This window comes from Vitis riparia, chromosome 13 (genome assembly GCF_004353265.1).
Source record: "Vitis riparia cultivar Riparia Gloire de Montpellier isolate 1030 chromosome 13, EGFV_Vit.rip_1.0, whole genome shotgun sequence".
Lineage (NCBI taxonomy): Eukaryota > Viridiplantae > Streptophyta > Magnoliopsida > Vitales > Vitaceae > Vitis > Vitis riparia.
This window is the reverse complement of record NC_048443.1, coordinates 25,914,487-25,936,693: the sequence shown is the minus strand read 5'-3', so window position 1 is coordinate 25,936,693 and position 22,207 is coordinate 25,914,487. Positions and strand designations below refer to the sequence as shown.

General features: G+C 33.2%; 1 protein-coding gene and 1 pseudogene across 1 annotated transcript; both read right to left on the bottom strand.

Annotated features, from left to right (window-relative positions):
* Positions 1–1,765: 1,765 nt before the first annotated feature.
* On the bottom strand, positions 1,766–3,777 carry LOC117927791 (glycerol-3-phosphate acyltransferase 5-like). The gene is made up of 2 exons (XM_034847476.1): positions 3,130–3,777; positions 1,766–2,783 (listed from the first exon to the last, which is right to left on the bottom strand). The coding sequence occupies exons 1-2, from the start codon at positions 3,676–3,678 to the stop codon at positions 1,869–1,871; spliced, it is 1,464 nt and encodes a 487-aa protein (XP_034703367.1). The 5' UTR covers positions 3,679–3,777; the 3' UTR covers positions 1,766–1,868.
* A 14,063-nt stretch (positions 3,778–17,840) lies between these two features.
* Positions 17,841–18,626, bottom strand: LOC117928465 (annotated as a pseudogene).
* Between the last annotated feature and the right edge of the window lie 3,581 nt (positions 18,627–22,207).

The window sequence follows — 22,207 nt, the reverse complement described above, 5'->3', positions numbered from 1 at the left end:
AAGAATATTTTTCCAATTAAATGTAGTTGTTCTTATTCAATTTATAGGTTTTTAAGCTTGGTAACCCAAAAAGCCACAAATAACTTTGGAATAGCCAAGGACAAATTTGACCAATTCACTAACCTAATTGGTCTTCAAGTAACCATTGGGGTTTTTGAATTCAACTAAAGGTACAATAGATCCTTGATTGGTCAAGGCTATACCTTAACCAATTGCACCATAACTATTGGAAGAGAAAAAAAAGTTTAGGACACCCTCAACTGATTGAACTGATTCTTAATTAGTTTGCCACTGCCGAAACCCTCAAAACCCTCTAAAAAGTGATTAAAATAGTTTGATTTGAGATTTGAAACTTCTAATAACTTGTGTACACCTTACAACATTTTACAAACTTTTAGAAAGAATTTAGTTCTAGGTTTTGAATATAAAACCAAGATTCATCTATGTCCTTGATTAATTAACGGTTTGAAACTTAAAAAAAATATGAAAATAGACTTTTAAATGCATGAATATACAATTTGGACCTAAGCACAACAAGTATTATCTTACAAGTTGTCGTAGGTCATTTTAAGTCTTCAATGGCTCCAAGACTTCTATGGTGTAACTTTCTCTTGTAATTGTTTCAACTTTTTTTAGATTTATTTAAACTTGAAAACTTAATTTGATTTAAGTTATTGGTAAACTGACTTTGTTTTGTAATTATCAAAACTTGATTAAAATAACATTTGAGTTAACATAAAAATGAGAGAAACAATTTTTTGAAAAATTGTTCAAATTATTCTAAGAATGTAATATTTTTTAGAATAGATTTAAGATAATTTTAGTTTTTTTTTTTTTTTGGAGTATTCTAAGTAATAACTAAAAATATAAAAAATATTTTGAGAACTTTTATATTGTATATAAACATACAATACTTTTCATAGAGATTATGTTTTTTCTTTTAAAAAAATTGTTTTTCATATTTGAATTTTTGAACAAAAAAAATTTCTTTAAAAACAATTGAAAATTCTCAAAAACTATTTTTGGAGGATCATGTTGGAAAACATTACCAAAAAGAGCGTTAGAATTTTTGTGCAGGGGCACGAGGCCATATTGGATAAGGCTTCAGGATATACGATCATGTGGTTGGGCCTGATGGGTTATAGGTGTTTGACCAGACCCAAGCCCTCTAATTGGACGTGGGCTGATTTGAAGACCTAATCCCACGTCCAAATGACCATGAGATTAGACTACAACTCAGCATATTGGAATCAGGCTTGTTGCCAATCCAAGCTCAACCCGAGATAACAAAGTCTCCACACTCGTCCAGAGTGTGTTTGTTAGTAATTGTATGAAACATTTCTAATTTTTCTAATATTTCAAAATCTTTATCTTTTCAAATATTAAAAATATTAAAAATATTTCCTAAAATTATTAAACACATTCTCACCTAATTTCTAACCAAGGTGTTGAAACTAATAGAGTCTCAACCCCAATTCAATTTCATCCAACTTCAAAACTCAACAATTCCATCCAACTTCAAAAGTCAACTTAAGGTATCCCTTTCAATTGATGTTAATATATATATATATTTTTTTAAAATAGTATTTTTGTCAAAAATTCCCTTTGGGCCTGGCCTCCCTAGGATTGGCATGAAAAAAGGCATATAAAAAAATACAATGAATTAATATATGGGTCAAATTAACATATATATTATCAATTATATATATCTTATAATAAAATTATTGTCACTCAAATTATTCAACAATTTCAAAAAAAAAAAAAAAAGTCGAAAGAAAAATAAATGAATACAAGTCCCACCCATATACAAAAACCTGAGTGTAATACATGATCCGTCATGGCAAATAGCATCAATCTTACCTTTTTTTTCAGTGAATAAAAGGCTTAAAGTTGGTGACCACCTTCTTCATCTGATCAAGAAATGAAATGTATGATACTATTCCATCGTTCCCTGCAAGAACCCTATACTTGTCCTTCCTAGTAAAGTTGGTGCATTCAAACCCTAGCGTAGCTGCTAAGATCCTCTGCACATAATTCGCCACATCATGTGGACTTTTTCCTGCTGAGCATGTAGCTTCCACTGGTAACTGGTTCAAGAAGGTCACTTCGTAGATGGGTCGAGGGTTCATGAAGAAGAAGATAGGGTCCAAACCCTTCCAACCCCTTGCTGTGGTTGCATGAAAAAACCCCACCCTGTAATTCATGGCAACCGGCACGATCCTGTCGGTTAATTCAGCGAAAAGTGCGCTGAATCTCAAAAGAAAGGGTTCTCGGCAGGTTGTTCCCTCAGGACATACTGCTAAATCCCCTTTTGCCAACTCTCTTTTGATCTTCTCAGCGTCCACATGTCTAATTCTAGTTAACCGGACGGTGGGAATAGGCGATAGGATCTCCGATAACCTGGAAATGGAGTATGTTACCGCCGGAATGCTACGCTGGAGGACAGTGGACAAGACAACGGGGTCCATTAGGGTTCGGTGGGTGCAGACGAAGAGCACACCAGAGTCGGAGCCAGAGGCTGGCGGCGGTGGTTTTCCTTTCACAATGATCTTGCCGCCGAGTAGTCGAGACATGTAGGGAATGAGCCACATCGGTAACAACAAGCCCATGGCAATGCGAGTTACTGCAAGCAAGATGCCAAAAGGAATCCAGAAGATGATCAGGAGTGCTGTAGAGGGTAGCGGGCGCTTTACGAGGCGGCCGTCATGGAAGATCACAGGAAGGGGGCGGAGGAGCTGGCGGTCACGGTCTTGATTAGTCATGAATGGGGGATGAGATTGTTCCTGCACACAAGCCATGGTTTTCGTAATGGTTGGCATTAACGTATGCATGTGGTGCAACTACTGCAATGAATAGTGTAAAAAGTGGACTCAAAGAATTTGGCTGATTAGGGCAACAACTCCACCTCACCTTGCTCATAATTTCTAAGCATACCAACCAAAGAAATGATTTAAACACATTGAAGATAATTAATTTGATACCAAAATCTTGCTTCTTTGCTAAAAATACCCAAATCAATTCTGAACTCAAATCAGAAAGCTCTTTTTTCTGTAAAGTTTTAGAACAATTGTAGTATCAATTCAATCCTTTTCATGATTTCTTATAGGGAAAAAGTATTAAAATGTTTACCCTGCATAAAGATAAAAATGATGAACCAGATGGGATCCTTCCTAGCCCCATGTCTGGTTGGTTATCCTCAAACAGCATGCTAACACGATCAGCAATGGAGCCAGCTTCATTCCTAGTGAAACCAGTGGCGAACCCGAACCGGTTCACGACAAGTTCGCTCCCGATAACCTCATCAGCTCGCAGATGCTCCTTCAGGAACCTCTCCACCATAACCCTAGGAGTCTTGGTCACCACAACTCTTCTATCATAAGAGCTAAAGACCTTCCAAGCCTCCATATCAAGATCATCCATGTAAAACTTAGGCAAAACCGCTCTCGCCACCGATTCGATCTCTGATTCATGAACCCCAGCAAAGGCTACAAAGATGGCCAGCCTGAGTCCAGCATCCCCCATCCCAAACATATCCAACAACCGAATAATCGGCCATAGGATGAGCAACAAAGCAAACCGAACTAACCCTGAAGCCTCAAATGCCACTAACATGAAGTAGGAGAAGGGGTCAGGGTCCTTGACAAGGGTCCCTTCGAGCTCAGAAACAACAGACTCCATTAGGGTATTATTGCAGTTGCTGATTTCAAAATGTGTGGGTGTAGCTTGAGGATGACAAGGGTTATAAGGTTACTGGGATTAGATTTTTGATTGACTGGGCTCTAATGTGGGAATGAGGCCGTTTATCAGTTTACAACTACCCCTTTTATAAAATTTTCACACTCTCTTTTTCTTAGGGTGGATATATCTACATGAATAGAAGGATTATACGCCACGTTACCATACAAAGATTGATTACGTAACTCCAACAACTTTGTCTAATTGTTATATTGGTGTAGAGTCATTGCATTAGATCCATGTGTCCAGCTAAAAGTTCGTCTAATACCATGACCCTTTAATCTAGGTTACTAACTTGGGTACCATGAGCCATGTATGTATGTCATTTTATAAGATGTCACCTTCTATCTATGGCAGTAAATTGGTGGCATATCCAAATTTCGTTTATGAAATTGATTGGAATGTATAGATTTTGATACTTTATAAAAAAGTAATCATTTATTTAGAAGTTGAAACTAGTTTATATATGCCCGAGATTGAGGGGTGGTATGAACGATGATCAAAAGGTCATGTTTGAAATATTGGCTTTCATAGCAGAGTCAAAAGTTTTTTCATTTGTTTAAGGCTACGTTTAGTTCTTAGAAAGTTTAAGAAAAAAACGAGGAAAAGTATATAAAGAAGAAAAATATATAGGAAAAAAAGTGAAAAAAAAAGTAAATAATAAATTTAACGTTAATAAATTATTTTTATATCCTACTTCAAACTTAATTTTACTTATTTAACTCTTCTACGTAAAAATTAAATAATTTAAAAATATATAAGTTTCTTAATAATTTTAATTATATTTGATTTTCTTTATTATTTTTTATAATAGAATTAAATATGAGAAAATAATTTTATTCAACATTTTTTCTTTTCTTAATACTTTATAAAAATCAAACATAGCATAAATATTTAAATATTTGAAAAAATAAAAATAAAAACCCTCTAAAAAGTATTCGAATTTTTATACTCCACAAGCTCAAAGTTAATACATAAGTAGTCAAAAGCAATAGTATTTTTTTTTATAAAAAATAAATAAAATCCTAATTATTTTTAGGTAAATATATTAAATTGTACTCTAATTTAGAGATAGTACCTAAATAGTCAAAAGTATAACTAAAAATTATGCAAAATCCTAATTACTTTTAGATAAATGTATTAAATTTAAATTTCATAAATTTTGATTCACATTTTCTATTTTTTAATTTGTATCAAAACACATTTTTTCGTATATTCAAAAGAAAATTTTATACTTATTTGATTAATTTTATTATAAAAGCTTATGATATAAATAAAAAAATTTATATAAAAGATGGAAAAATATTATGTCTTACAAAAAATCTAGTTTAATTTATATTTGTAAAAATTTTATAATATTAATATCATGCCTTTAAAATTTCTAACTGAAGTTATGAATAAAAAACTTTGCCTTATAACCGAATACGTTTCCATAAAATTGCATGTTCATGAATCTATAGTCCTTTATTTTTATCTATTATATTAAAATTAAATAATTTTAATATATATAAGTTTTGAATTAATTTTAATTATATTTAATTTTTTTTCTTTTTATAGTGAAAGAAAACCATTTTTCTTAATAATTTTTTTAATTTTCTTTTCTTAGCACTTTTCGAGAACTTGGCTTAATTATTCAATGATAGGAATGAGTGAGACCATGACCCTATTTCCATATTATAATTACCTAACTTTTTTGTTGTTATCACTTAGGTTTAGCCCACTCATTTTAGGTGGATATATATTGTCACTTATTAAGTCACCGACATGGAAATCTCGAATCAAAGATAGAGACTAACCACAATCAATGATGCCATCCATCATGAATACCTTGGCAAATTAATTAATTTAGGTGCTATAAAATCTCCTAGGGTTACAAATATAAATTTATATATTAATGTCATTAAAGTTTTTGCATGCTCATGAATATATTAAAAAGTAATTTGGAAAACCTCATCATTTTCCAAAATCATTAATACAAATTCAAATCCTTGAATTCCAAATCTACAAGCAAAAGCATTTCCCATTGATAAGGATGACAATGTTATTTAGATCAACCTCTGTCCTAAAAAGAAAAAAAAACTTAAATGGGGTAACATTGGGGAAAATTTTCATATCTGTCATGCCCCGCATCGTTTTTCTTCTAATTTTCTAATTATATTAAAAATAAATATAATTTATAAATAAATAAATATTATAGATTATATATATAACTTTATCTATTTTGTATATGTTAAAAAATGAAAAAATTTAATTAATTTTTTATTTAATTATATATATAATTGTAAGCTATGAGCTTGGATTGAAGTAATGCCCAAACCCAGATTTTTAAAAGAATTAATTGATTCATCCTAAATTTATAAATCCAAATCCTTCAAATTTTTTACTTTAAAAATAATTCATTTTAATTAAAAAACTGTGAAAAAAAAAATGAAAGATTAGATTTTCAAATTTGAGTTTTCAATAATTTTTTTGATCAAATAACCATTAAAAAAAATGAAAATCATCCTATTGGGAGCAAACAAATACTCGAAAATACCCGTCCTATCATCATCCCTACCCATCAATACCCCATGCATGGGATTCATCACGTTGCAAATAGGACCATGGGTTAGATTAAAAAAGTTGCAATTAAGCTAATTCTTTAACTTTCAACATAGCTTGCAAGTCACTTAGTTTGAATGTGATCTAAAAATAAGCTATGATTTGCCGGGAGGGGAAAACTTGCTCATCAAATTCAAGGTAGGTTAGAAATTTACTTAGCTGCCAAAATGCCTTACACATTATATATTCAATCTCCAAGCTGTGAAGGGAAGCTTGCAGCAGGAATTCAAAGTAGGTTTGAAATCTTTCTGCCTTGTGCATAGTTGCTCAACCCCTTTGGTGAGAGCATTTTATGGCTTGAAGTTTTGTTCTGTCAGTTAGGTAAAGTTTGGTTTGAAGTGGAAAAATAGAACCCATCTTCAAGTATATTCTTCATATATACTAAGAAGATTCTTATGCCTTGTTTGGGGTACATGTGCCGGCTTCCCAAGGCCCATTGGGCTTAGTGCATGTACATTGAAAGCCCAATATGAAGCAGGTTGAGGCCTTCAATTTTGCTCTTCTGGCCCAAGCCAATTATAGATTTCTAAACTAGAAAGATTTGAATTGATTGCTTTTGAAATAAGGTTGAATGATTTTCAAAGAAGAAAATATTGGACAGTTATTAAGTCCTAAAAAATTGTAGATATTGATACAAATTTCCAAGGTATCTCTAGGTTTAAAATGTATGCAACATAAGATTATCCATTCTTGGTTCTTATATATGGTTAAGTAAAAATTTTATAATATGTCAAATATAATAAGAATAATAACTTCAATCTCTTAAAAGAAATGATTTAGCCATGTTTTTTTATAATTTTATTAAGAGAATTTATAACTTAAAAAAGTATCTTAAAATCAAGAAAACATTATTTTTTGTATAAGTTCTATTTTGACTTATATACGAAATTATTTCATATTTCAACAAAACATTTATAGTATTTTGTTTGGTAACGATTTATAAAATCAATACAAAATACATTCTTAAAATGTATTTATTAGTATTTTTATTTTAAGTGTTTTTAATAGAAGTGTTTTTTTTTTAAATTAATTTTAAAATAATTATTTATAAAATATTTTTCCAAAAAATATAAGTGAGTTTTCAAATTTTAAAAAGTATTTCCTAAATTTTGTCAAATACTTTTTTTTTTGAAACAAAAAATTTAAAAACACTTTGTCAAACTGAATCTTACTTTGGTCTTATGTATTCCTCCTTTTTTTTTTTTTTTTCTTTTTTGTATTTTAATGTTGCTCGCTTCATTATGTACCACAACATTAAAAGCAATGAAAACAACAAAAACAAAAGGAAAACAATCAAAATAAGTACGTTGCAAGCAGTGAGGAACCTATGTTGTGTTAAATTTGAAAGATATCCGGGGAAAAGAAAATATTAAATAGACAAAAAAGCTAAGAGGAGAAAAATAAAATAAAATAAAAATAGAGTTAAAGCTAATATTATTTTTATTTATTTATTTAAAAAATAAATACTTTTTAAAATACATAAAATTTTAATTATATTTAACCTTTTATTTTTCTTAATTTTATTTTATTTTTTCTATTCTTAGATATTATCTTTACATTTGAAAAGAAGGAATTTATGCCAGCCACTGAGACAAACACTTTACTCAACAATTCGATATGATAAGAAAGAAAACAATGATATCCATGAAGGGATTGCTTGAATTTCCAGCCAGCCAAACAGGTTGCAGCAGAAGCCATTAAATCTCATTCATTTTTCGACTGTCCACTCGGCAACTAATCAATATGTTGACAGTAGGGTTGCCTAAGATAAAGTTTGGAACTGACCAGAAATTTATAAAGAATGATGGTGCAAGGTGCACACATGGGCTGATGAATTAATAACAGTATCAAGTTTCGAGGGTTCCACACATGACCCTCTCCTTTCTTTACATTTATCCAACTTCAAGTTCATTTCTTTATTCAGTTGTGACAGACACCAATCTGAGCACTGAAATCCTTGAATTAAAAGATAATATTGTCATTAGGCAGAGAATATGCTACATGTTTTGTGAATGATTGATGATATGTGTTGGGTTGAAAATTAGGTGGGTTAGTTGGGGTTAATGAAACATTCGAGACCAACTCAAATCAAGAAACAATAAACTCTAGTTCAATTCAACTTGATTTTTAATTATATTAGATTATGAAACTTGAACCTGTCTTATTGCGTTATAATGAAAATGCCAGGAGTCAAGCTCTTCGTTAAGTTCATGGGAGTTTCAGGGAGCAACACCCCAATTATGTGTGGTCACAATTGAAAGGAGTGGGAGAGTCTTCACAATTGTAATTTTTCTATCTTCTTTAATTAATGGATTTCTTAAGTGTCAATGCTCTCCATAAACATAAAAGTCACACGCAGAATCATGTTAAAATTTTGTATCGTTTTCTTTGTTTCTACTCATGTATGTGATTGAGTTTACAAATTTGAGATAGTCATCCTGGACGTTCAATCCTTAGCTTGAAGTCTAACCGAAATTGAGTTAAAGTTGAAAATTTTAACGAAAACCCAATCTAAGTATAAATTGTTCAAATTCATTTAAAGATTGAGTCGTCGCCGAATCAAATCAAATTAATACACCCAAATTGTAACTCTAGATATAACATGTGCACGTAAAAAATGATTGACTCAAATGACATAGGTAAGAGTAGGGATGACAACGGAGTGGGTTTGGGACGGGCCCCCCTTATCCCATTCCCGTTTTCAAATAACCATTAAAATCCCATCCCCGACCCGCATGTCTTTTCCCGCACTTTCTCGGAAATCAAACATAACATAGAGAAAAAATGAAAAAAAAAATGATTACGGATTATGGAGTTGTTAAATTCTAAATAGCACATAAACCAAATCTATGTGAAATGAAAATTTTGAAAATAAATACGAAAATAAAAATTATCAGAAAAATGATTATGGATTTCAAACTAGGGTTAAAGCAAATATTTTTTTTTTTTTTTACAATTAATGAGTTGATAAAAGGAAGATAAAAATCATAAAATCATTCATTGTTTTCATGCATGTGAAGCCACTAAATCAAATCGGTTTGGCTTTGACAATAACAAATTACATGGAGATTTTAGGTAAGAACAAGAAAGAGGAATTCGAGCAAATAAAACCTAGAAATTTAGGGGTTTTTTTTACCTGAAAACAAGAAATCCAAACAAAACCAAAGCCTTTAGACCTTAGATTTTGGTACTTCGGGTGAGCTTCGACTTTGTTTTTTTCGTGTTTCAAGAAGGCAAAAAATGTAGCTAGAGGGGTTGTCTTCTCCACGAGCTATGAGCCCTATCTCCTCTCTCTCCTAACGGCTCAAAATCTGAGATAGAAATTTTTTTAGTTAGGAAAATCAATTCAAGAGTTAGGCATCTGAAAACAATGAGAAGGAGAGATTTTTGTGTTGAAGGGGAGTAATTGTAAGGAAGAGACAGGAAACAAATATTTATAAGTGGAGTTTTTTGGTATTTTATAAGATATAAAGGTTAAACTTGTAATTTTATATATGGGGTGGGACGGATTATTACGAAACCCGAACCCACCCTGAACCCGATTCAAGTTTTAAAAATTAAGCTCAAACCCGTCCCATCCCCAATTACTATGCTCTCATACCTGTCCTAACCGGGGCGGACCGGGGCGGATGACCTAACAAACCCGTGAAATTGTCGTCCCTAGGTAAGAGTGTGTCTTGTGCAAATAATGCCAAATTCAACATGAGCAATTGGAACTATTGTTTTTGTCTTCAAACATGGCTTTTGTTCATCTGATAGAGTAGAAATTGGCTTAACATGTGGTAGACTGAGACCTCAGTTAGACACTTGTTCACTTGATCACTTAATGAATGCATCTTAACATGTTTAGTGGTATCAAGATGGCTTCTGGTTTTGTGGAAGAGAGTTTGATATAGTCATCCTTCTTATTGCTGCCTGCTCAAAATTATGCTTACTTCATACAATATTCTAATTACCACCACATATAGTTTTAGAAAACATATATATAAGACTGCACCACGTATTTGGAGGTTACACAATGGAACGGAGTTAATGTGGCGAAGGACGGAAGAGTGTTGAGTTAGGTTCATGTCGAGTGTTCTATTCATAGGCTGCATTCATATGATCCATTAATGTTCAGCAACCACTGTCATTCCCATAATTAGGGCAAACGTTTAAGTTCTTCTCTAAACAAACCAATGGTGCTACTACTCCAACTCCGACTCCATTTTCTGCTATCAGGCACCATAATCTGATGGCGAAAGGTCATGACTGAGCTTTTAGGAGGCGAAGGAGAGGAGGCCATAGTCAGGGTTTAATAGCCCGACTAAACGATTTTAAAAAGACGACTTCAATATAAAAGTAAATTTCTCTTTTGGAAAAAACAAACCCAACATGAAAATGGTGAATTAATCTTCTAAAAAGACGAGTTCGATATAAATTTCTACTGTAACATGTATCATCACATGGCCATTGTGATGGTACATAGAATGAAATTTGAACTTTTAATGCTGAGATGGTTAGGTATGCATGGTAGTAGACTTAATGCAGCTCTAGGCAAGTTGCTTTGATTTATTTTGTTGGATTTTCTTGTCAAATCACTAGGCATATTCTCAGGCATTTGAAGGGGAGTAAACACAGAATTATATAATTTTAATGTGGGTTGGAATTTTTTTCAGAGGATCACATGCCTAACTTTATTACTTTGTACAAATCTCTCTCTTTTTAATCAAGACATATTGAACCCATTAACTAATTTCCCACCTAACATAATGAATTCACACAAACCTGCTACATTATTGCATTCAGCTGCTACCCTATCTCAATCACAAGGAAAGAGAAATTCAATACAAATAAGAAAAATTATATTGTATGGAAGGGAAAAATCAAGGGCAGTTGCATCCATATTTGATATTCCTAGTTGTTAATTGGTTATTGGTTATGAATCTAGCTAATGAGGTGAATCCAAGTAATTTATACCATTTTCTTCTTCTTTTTTTTTTAAAAAAAAAAATTCAATTTTTTTAGGTTAGCAATTTAATACTTAATTGGAAAGAAAACAATCTCACGCAAAGAATGCCAAATATATAAGGAATAATCATCTATAGGGTCTCTCGTATAGTATGTTAATGTAAAATATCACATGTCACACACTTATAAATTAATCCATTAGACATTAAAGGAATGTTGAATTATGAAGCTTAAATCAAATTTATTGTGCTACACAAAGAATGTCAGGGGTCGAGTTCTATGACTGTAGTTGATTTCAAACCATTTTATAATCAATTTAAATTCAAGATACATTTACCATGAATGTATTAGAGTATAAGAAATGATTGTTGAATATCAAGAAGTTGGAATTTTTTAGAAAGTGTTGAAAAAGAAAGTTACATTTGCAAAAATATTGGTGGACTTTTAGATGCCAAGAATATTCAAATGTCTATAACATGTTCAAACATTCGAACATCCCTTGTAGGACATTCCCACGGGAGTAGATGCATTTGGATAAGAGAACACTATTTACTTATTCCTTGTTAACATAGTAACACACACATAGAGGCACAAATAAGAAAAAAAATAAATAATGTGGTTTGATTATCAATGCAATCCCTACATTCAAGAGGCATACCAACACTTGATAATTGATAATTCACTAATCAAATGAATATAAAAAGTTTATAACAATGAAAACTTTTTTTCTTCTCTCAATTGTGCTAGTACCCTATTTTTTTCACTTTTTTTTTTTGTAACTTTGAATTATAAGAGGGTTAAATACAATAGCTATAGGAGCAAAAACATTATTTAAAAAATAAATGAATAAATAAATCTCCAAGGGGCACTTCCCTATTCAATCCATGTGAGCTAATTGAGTAGTTCGACCATTGTGATGTTAGTAGGGAACTCAACCCTCGACATCCTCCATGTAGTACAATGAGACTAATTTTGACTTCACAATCCAATATTCCTTTCATATTTAATAAAATAATTTACGATTGTATGACACATGGTTTTTTACCTTCGCAAACTTTCTAGGAGACTTTATAGGTGATTTTTCCTTATATATTTGGTGTGCTTTGTGTGAAATTGTTTTCTTATCATGGTTGTTTATTAAATTGCTAAACTAAAAATGTTTTTTTTGTCATTTATTAACTAATTTAAGATTAGTTATTCGGGTCAGCTTACGCGCACCTTAACTAATCCCGGGAGACCCTGAAGTTAATGATTGGGTAAACCCTCCAATGACCCTAAGGGGACTTGAACTGATGACTATTGGGAAGTAAACCCAATACGGACCAACTGTATTTTTATTATTACAATGTTATATACTACTGTAAACCAATGTTTCACTAGGCTTATATGTTTCACTAGAAAAAACATTTTCATTAGTAATTCACTAAATATACAATACAAATACATTGATATGATGCATTAATATATAAGCCAAGATATCCGTAGAATGAAAATGCATTTATATTATGATACAAATACACTAAAAGTACAATGCATATAACATGACAAAATTTTAATCTTTTTATTTTTTACACAAACAAAGACTTGTAGATGAGTGTATTACACTCCTTAGCATGTCATTTGCTCCAAACCAAGAAGACGCATTCTTTTAAATTTACAAGGTTTATATAATTCATTATAAAAATCATTGACAATAAAAATGTGTTTAACGTGCGGTGTTAATTCATTGCTATTATATATTAATATAGAAATCACTGTGGCAAGATAAAACAATTTATTTGGTTTATCCTACAATATAAAATTATAAACGTATACGACACATATACATTAGACATATAGCACAAGTACATTAACGTCTTGTTTGAATTGACTTTTTGAAAGCCAAAAGCTATTTTTTAAGCCACATACCAATCTTTTAAAAGTGTTATGGAAGTTTTTATTATAATGCTTATGACTTTTTAAAATAGCTTCACATGAAAGTAATGATACAATAGTTTTTTCCAGACTTTTTTTTAATTATGTCGAAAACTTTATAGATATAATGAACTTTTATTTACCCTTTATTTTAAAAGAAAATAAAATAAAATTTCAAATATATCATTTTTTAATATTAAATTATTCGATCTTTCTATCATTAATTTACTGTAATATACAAAACATGAGAAAATCATTTTTCAAAACATTTTTTTTTTCTTTTAGATAACCAAATATAGCCTAAAAATAAATTAATAATAAAAGGAATAATGATTTCTACTTGAAATAGCACTGCCCTAATGATGAAACTTTTAGGACTAATGACAACCCAAATAAAAAAATAATATGCAATAAAAGGAAATATGAAGAAGAGTCTCAACAAATTTAATTTTAAATAATTAATTTGTTTTAATTAAACTAGAAGATGCAAATTTTATACATCTTTTAAAACATATTTTACAAATAAAACACATTTTCTATAAGATCTTGATCATGTTCCAAATATTCTTACTAAAAAGCCTATCCATGCAACATATTCCAAAAATTAGGACATATTTCATTTAAGTTTTTATTACATGATCTTTTAAAACATATTTAAAGAATAAAACATATTGTAGATAAGATATTTGATTTTTTCTCCATTGTGCAAATATTCTTAACAGAAAGGAGATGCATAAATTTTCCCTTATTTATTTTAAATTAATATATTTTTTATTTTTAGTTTTCTTATTTTTATAGAGACAAAAGGGGTGTGCCTTGTGCCTATTTTGGACATTTCCTTATTGGTGGAGTTTACACCGAAAAGGTGATTTGTCCCACGCGCATTTGAATAGATTGGAAATGGGACCCACTCTCAGAAAGAGAAAAAGGACTCACCGTCCGTACATGGCCTTCACCTGACTGCCACGTGTGGATCTCTGGGTAGTGGATTCTCCGTGTTCTGAAGAAGCGCGTGGGCCTTCGACATCTCTAGAATTCGGAAGATGACGTGGCAACCACACCATGACTAAACATCCCTGTATGGCAGTGATTTTAAAAATAATAAAATAAATAAACTTTACATATTCTTTAAAGAAATCTTTTTTTTTTTTAATGTAAAGCTAAAATAAAATCTTATCAATATTAAGGAAAAAATTTATTTAGCTTAAACTTAGAGCATGTGATTTTAAAAAAAATACATATATTTTTAAAAATTTATAACATTATTTGATCGTTGTTTTTTAAAAATAGTTTTTAAAAATAAAATAAAAAATTGTTTTTAGAAAATAAACTGAAAAAACAAAGGCTATGCTTAGTTAAGAAAAACACCCAAAAGGAAGGAGGGAGGGGGGGAGGGGGGTTGAATTGGGTTTTTAAAATCTTTTCAATCACAATAAATTCAAATACAATATAAGCAAAATAAAGTGATAGAATTTAGAGAATTCAAACTCGGGTTTATAGTAGTTTGGCACTTTCTTGCCTACGTCCACTCTCCTCAACCTCCTAACCGAATGAGGGTTCCACTAACTTGAAGCTTCAACCAAGCTTCCAATCTTTTTACACTTGGATTCCGACTTCAATGAACTCTTACACAATCTCTTCAAGATTCAAACCTCTTGAAGGCTTTGATATTCAGATTTTTATAAGAAAGGATCTCTCAACTTAGCTTAAGGATAGCTCAAATACAAGATAAAGCTAGGATGACACACAATAGTGCACTAAAGGATATGCAAATGGTGATTTAATGCACTATAAAAGAAATGAGAGCTTTTTGATAAAGAACAGGTAGGTAGACTATTGAATGCAAGTGTTTTCTTATTAATAAATGAAGTGGAACTCTCAATTTATAGGTTTCTAAGCTCTGGAGTTAAAAATAGCAAAAGGTAACCTCGTCCGGTCAAGCTAGGAGTCGATCGATTTACTAGTTGTTGGAGCATTTACTACATGACAAGTTACCGTTGCCTCAACCGGATCTCAACTGGTAAGAGAATTCCCTCGATCAGGAAGAGAAGGTTATTGAGAGAGAGATAAACTTTTTGGCCTCTCTCAATCGGTCCTCGACCGGACGAGCACAACCGGTTGACCGGTTCCTCAAACAGTTGAGCCGGTTGGCCATAACGTTGATCGGTTGAGCCTTTTTAGCCCCAAAAACCTATTTTTTTTAATTCCTTTATTTTCTAACACTTAGACAAGGTCTTTAGGTGAATTATTAAGTCAATTATAAAATATTTTGCCTCAGGTACATTAGTTAAAAACTCAGGTTTTAATGAAATCGAAGTTTTAAAGAATAAACCGAGTTTTCTAAGTTGTATGAAACGTATGAAAATCCTAAGTGCACTCATGCATTCATCTTACGTTAGTTTCCTATGATCACAAGTCTTCTAGGCGTCTCGATTTTGTATCCATTTGGTTATTTGATGAATTTTCGAGTTTATGCCTGAGATTCTTAACCATTAAACAAATTAGTCACTTAACCATGATTTGTTATTATTAAAACCCAATTAGGAGAACCCTTGGGCTAACACAAACAAAAATTGTTTATCAATTTTTAAAAATTAAAAAATATAAAAAGTTAAAAAACATAAATAAAATTGAATATGATATCATTTTCTTTATTTTTTTCATTATTTAATGTAGATATAAAAAATTTTCAAATATAATATTTCTTTAAATTATATGTGTTTTTCTAAATCTCTTTTTAAAAACAACTTGTTAAATATCCTTATTTTTATAAAATACTAGAAAACTAATTGTTTGGCCGTATAATTTAAATTCGATTTATTATTTTTCTGTTTTTAAAAATTTATAACATTATTTGATTATTATTCTTTGAAAACAACTTTAAAATGTAAAGTAAAATAGAAAAAAAAATTAAATAATAAATATGAGTTATTTTTATGACTTTTAAAAACAAAAAGAAAACATGACCTAATTGACTATGTTTTCTTAAATTTGTTTTTAAAAACTATTTTCAAGTTAAAAAATAAAAAATAATTTTTAAAAACAAGTTTCACAAAATATAGGTCAAATGGGCTTATATTTTGTTTTTCAACTTAAAAATAATTTTTAAAAATAAGTTTTTTAAAACATGAACAAATAAGAATTTAATTTTTTCATTACATCTTTGTTTTCTATTTATTTATTTAAACATATTAAATATACTTGATAAAATAATTTAATATTATAATTTTAAAATTAAGACAAACTAATATATAAAAATAAATATTTTTTTTCTAAATCCCAAATGTCTATTTCTTAAAGCTATATAAATAAGTTTTAAATGATAAAATTAAATATAATTTAAGGTTTTTTTTAATTAAATAACTTTAATATATGAAGTCACTTTAAGTTATTAAATGAGTCATTTCAAAGTAAATTTATCCCAAAAGTGAGGTAGAAAAGAATGGGGCAAAATTTATATTTGATATAAAAAAAGTCAACTTATCCATTTTTAGTTATAATTTAATTTTGTACGCAATATGACTATAATTTTTAGATACAACTTTATGTTATGTTTAATTTCAAGAAACATTGGGGAAAATAAAAATATATTTAGGTTATGGTCAGTGTTATGGTCGGCCCTTGGAAGGTACTGAGACAATAAGAAAAAAAAGGTAATTTTTTTATGATTAATTATATAACAAGTTGTGTCCAAATGAGCCCTCGTAATTTTAATACGTGTGTGGACCCCGCATTTCCGCTCAATGCGTTTCCCACTCGATGGCGAGCTCGATTTTTATTTTGAAAAATTGATTTTTATTGATTAAAAAAATTGACTTGGAGTCGCCACTTATTTTTGTTTTATTTTTAAAAGGGTAAACAAAATAAGAAAGAAAAACCCTAAGTGTGACTCCTTATTCTGGAAAAGGTGATCTACGAAAAACCGGATTGGGTTCGGGGGTCAGGTTACTTATCGGGAAGGTACGGTAAAGACCGTAGCACCCCTCTAAGTCCCTAAAAACGGGTCTCTACTAATAAAATGAAGCAATCGTGGCATCTAATAAAGAAATCAATGAATACCCGAATTGATCATGCACATATAGGAATCAGTAGATACATACAGAATGACCAAAGTGAGAATAGATGCGTACCTGGGCAACGAGCCGTTATGCGCTATCAAAAAGTGAGGTTAGTGCGCAATTATTGAATATTTTCGAGCATGCTATAGAGCGGAATAACATCAATCACGCTTGGCAATTAATCAATCAATTATAAAATCACATATGTCGGGCCCCCACCAAAGCCCGTTTATTTTAGCATGAATTAATTCCATAAATTCCATTAGTTGGAATTACGGAATTAAATTCTTGCCTATTTCAAAACATTTTTTTAAAAAAAACATGGAAGATATAAAAAATGGGGGTCGCCAGGAAGAAAAATGGCGGCGGATTTTTATTGAAATTGATATTTTGAGGCCCACGAAAATAATAAAGAAAACTAAGGATGAAGATTTGAAAAAGTTAAAATTGTTTGAAAATTTAGAAATTAGAATCTATTTGAAAACGGGAAATTTGGAAATTATTTTAAAATTGAAGATAAAGAAACAATTAGATAAATAAATAAAGAAAATAAAGGACACGCGGCCCAGAAAGGTGGCCATGCTAAAGTGGCCATGCACGTGGACTTGAGGTGCAAATGGTACCCTGCTTTGAAAATTGGTGATCTGCAGCTTCAAGGAGAGTCCCCTTCTCAACGTGGTCCCACCACTTGAAGAGGAAGTTGTTGACCACCAGTCTGAACTAAGGAGACAGCTGCAGACTTTCTTCGCCAGCATCCCCTTTCCTCAACGACTCTTTCAGGTAATTCAGGGACACGTACTTGGCATCGGCAGTTTCATCAAGGTTCAGGATACACATTAAAATCTCGGACAATGAAGAGTAGATAATCCAGTTCATGCTCTCCCCACTTGCCATCTGACGATGCCTTGTAAAGCATGAGGCACAATGAAGTGAACTGACCAACAGGTGCATCTTCAATAGGAAAGCCGAATTCATCCAACAACTTTCTTTGTGCAGCATGCCGCGCTCCAATGTGCATTCTCATCAACGAGTTCTGATTCCTGATAAAGAGAATGGTTGCAGTAGGTGTTTATTCACACCAAAGGAAACAATCACCTTTAAAGCAAACCCTTGCTGAAGGTGCAATTCATACTCCGAGTTAAACAGCAATACATAGAAGACGCCATGCAGCGGGTTCTCAAATCCATTCTTGTCCATCTAATGACAATGGTAGTTGGTATCGTAACCAACAATACGATCATTCTCATCCACCAGAACACATTCGTCCCCGAACATGTGACGGCGCTGAATGGCCTCCATGCCGACATCAACGAAGGCACCCATGGCGGTCAATTCTCTAATTCGGTCAGGTCCCCAGTCTACACGCATCACCACGTAAGGTAAGTGGCTTGGCATGGCGGGGCTCATAAGATTGAGCCCATCTACTGACAGTGGAAACAAATCCTGATAGTTGCGTCAATAGTTATAAGAGATCCACCCCGGCATTGACATCTTGGGACGTTCTCATTCAATGAAGTTCAGATGGATGATCCTTGCCATGCTTCTTTCCCATCTCTTGGCAATTTATTCTCGGACTGGCAGTGCGTGTCTGAAGGGTCCATGAGGGAGCATTAGGCTCCTGCTTGATGAATATAAGAGTACCAGTTTGGCGCGTAGCTGTCTTCAAGAACCTGTCATTGCTGCCTCTCTTGAGATCTAAGTTAATGGCAATCATTCCAGGCCTGAAGTCAAAGCTCTCTTTCACAATCTTGAAAATCTCCTTGTCTGGAATCTTTTCAATGGCACGCGTGTCGATTAAATACGGATAAAGGCTCAGGCACACCAAAGGCGTATGAGACCTGCTCGATGCACTAGAATTTTGTTCTCAGCAGGAACGTCATAGTCACTGAACTTTGCATCATTCAGATTCATGTGAGGGACCAGGAGAGGAATTGCCATCCTTAGCCGGAAAGTTTCTTTGATTACAGCCTGAGGATATGGACATACTGGACTTCAAGGCGAGCAGCTTCTGTACGTTCGATCAATACATTTCCAACATCATCATTATCAAGCACATCTCATGGAAAGGGATGTAATGGCTAATCTGAGAGTCCATTGAGATTTATTGATTATGTGTAGGACCTCAAGAGGGGTTAAGCCTTTGCACCAGTCCAGACTGAGGAGTCTTTCAGTCATATTGATACCTTCAAAACTTGATTTCGAAGCGCAATACCGTCATGGTCTCTGTCTCATTTCAAAAACATGTTATATACTTCCCACTAAGAGTGAAAAACAGCCCATGCATGCAAAGGCCACGTGAGTGTAGATGAAATGGCCAGGGAATAGCTAAGGAATGGGTAACAGGGCAGTGATAGAAATAGGTTCGTGGTGAGGGGGAGAAGTGGTTTGGTGATGTATATGAGATGAAAACGAGGAGCATGGGGATGAGTTTGATCCATACGAAAGTTGAGGAGACAGGTTAGGTAATAAAGGGTAATGAGAAGGATGCACTTAATGGCAGAATGGATAGGTGAGAGAAGATAATGAGGAGAGTATCGATGTTGAGCAGTGGGTTTATGGGTATTTACAGAGTAGTGGCATGCATGGGAAGGTTTAGAGAGAAAAGTGGGGCAATGGCATGTAGAGAGAATGAAGACTATGACGGCAATGACTTTGCTTGAATTGTGATCAATAATGGGATGCAGCTGCCTTCATATAATGCCTGGATAGAGGAGCTTTCATGTCAAGAAACGACAAAGAAAGGACTTGGGCATGGTTTGACTGGCGCACCGATGACTACTCAAGTGGTGATATAGCTCCTGCAAACTGAAGTCGCTATTGTTCAACAGTGCCAACTGTGGGCCTTGAGCTTACAACTCATTAAAAACCCAAAACTTGATTCCCCAACATGGGAAAACCACCAACGCCGTTTGCAATCTTCCTCACTCGAGAATAATCAAAGTCTCAAGGATAAACACTGCCATGAACAATAAGAAACTTTGGTCTCAATAAATTAGTTGTCTTCTCAAGCAGGTCATAATCAGCAAGGCCTGTAGATTCATCGAGTCGTTGGGGCCTAGACTCACAATAAATTGAGGTGCCTGATATCTGTCTTTTAGGGGCCATGAAACTATGAGACAAGTGGCCCTACGGGGTAAGTCCAAACCTATGATCATGCCATGTAGATGGAGAAGGACAATGCATACTTCAAAGACATCTGGAGAAACAAACAATGGTTGAACATTGACACCTCTCGTCTTTCCATTTAGGTGGAATGCTGCCAAAGCCCTCTTCTGACTGAAGATTTCCAGCTCATCAAAGAACTCATTGCCACCATAGTATCCTCTTCTATCTCTTTCATTTCCTGCACCCATTTCAAAGCATTTGAAAATCCCTTGGAGGAATTTGCAGGAAAGACAGTGGAGTTATTGGATTTATCAAATCCCTTATCGTTTGCAAACTTGTTGATGAATGCAACTATGCTTCTGTCACTCTCATAGTAAGTTGCACATATTGTATTCCTTGGAATCAAGACAGTCATGACACCACCAGCAGTCTCCGAACCAAGGGAGAGAGAGGTGACATCTAACAACAGTAGGTCTTGGACCTTTTCATTGCCCTTACTGCTCAAGATTGCAGCCTGCACAGCAGCGCCACAGGCCACAGCTTTGACACTGATTTGGATGAATTATCCTACCAGATGCATTCGATTGAGGAAAGTGTCTTTAGTCTTCTCAAGAGCTCAACATCATCAGGCCTACAGCTTGTCTTGGCAAAGCTTTCAATTGCAGCAACTAAACCACATTTTCTAAGTCAAACATGACACCCTCAAACTTTGATCAGTGTCATTCGGAGACAATGAAAGAGGGGCAAAGAGATGATTATTGATCCACATTGATGTGAGACATGGTTTCAGAGCTCGGCTACATGGTAGACTGTTATTCAGAATGCAGATGATTGCTTTCATGAGCCATTATGATCGATATACCCATTACTCTCCACGCCTCAAGACAACATGACTTAGTGGTGGTGATGACTCGCTGAAATCCAGCAGGTGATGCTACTCAGTTTTTTACCCGGCCACGTTCAAAAGCCCCATAAACCCATCTGTATGCGCGAGATTCTCTTTTTCAGGAAACCCACTTCGTGAAATATTGATGACTCCAAGGTGTGATTTCAGTGTAGTGACCTTCATTTCCTCTCTAACCTCACACAAACTCCAAAAGGTGATTCACAAATTTAAAGAAGAAAACGTCTATGAAAGAGGAAGGATCACAGGTTAAAACAAATTAAATCCCAAGAAACAAACAGGAAATGCCAAGTAGCAAACATATTTAGCCTCATTTCAGATGTGAATCCATGGGCTACGAACAGGGGAGTGAGAGAGAGGATTAAATCAAACCATGCGAACCCATGTATAAGATGACCTCAAACGGAGCTCAAAAGAACGAGTCATTAGCAGGGCAAGCATTTCTAAACAATGGATGAAAGTTAAACCAACAGAAAAAAAAAAAAAAAAACATGAAAGACAATATGATAGGAAAATATGAACTAAAAATTGACCATACCTGCACCTGGTTAAATTCCTCTCTAGCAGAAATGAACCAGAAACTCCTCAGCTCCTTCTCCTCTTTGCTCTGTAATAGAAACGCCGCTCCCCCTCCAGCTAACAGAATCTCCTCTTCTTCCTCAAATCTCCTACGTTCCTCTCTCAGTAATATAAGACCAGAGAATATCTCCAAACAAAAATCCTCTCCTCCTTTCTGAATCCTCTCCCCAGTAGCCTAGAAATCACCTCTCAGCAGCTTCCTCACTCTAACACTCTTCCCCAAGGGCAATGGATACCTCCCCGGAAAAACTCTCCTACGCTCCTCCCTCTACTGCAGCTGCCCTAAAAATGTCCAAACCTAAAACCTCTCACCTGAAAGCTCTCTCTGCCTTTCTCAAAACCTCCCCCTAAAACCCCGGAT

Excerpts from the sequence above, each read along its gene's own strand:
- LOC117927791 (XM_034847476.1), bottom strand. The coding sequence starts at position 3,678 with ATGGAGTCTGTTGTTTCTGAGCTCGAAGGGACCCTTGTCAAGGACCCT. Across the intron at positions 2,784-3,129 it reads CATTTTTATCTTTATGCAGG|GAACAATCTCATCCCCCATT; the intron begins GTAAACATTTTA and ends GCTTGTGTGCAG.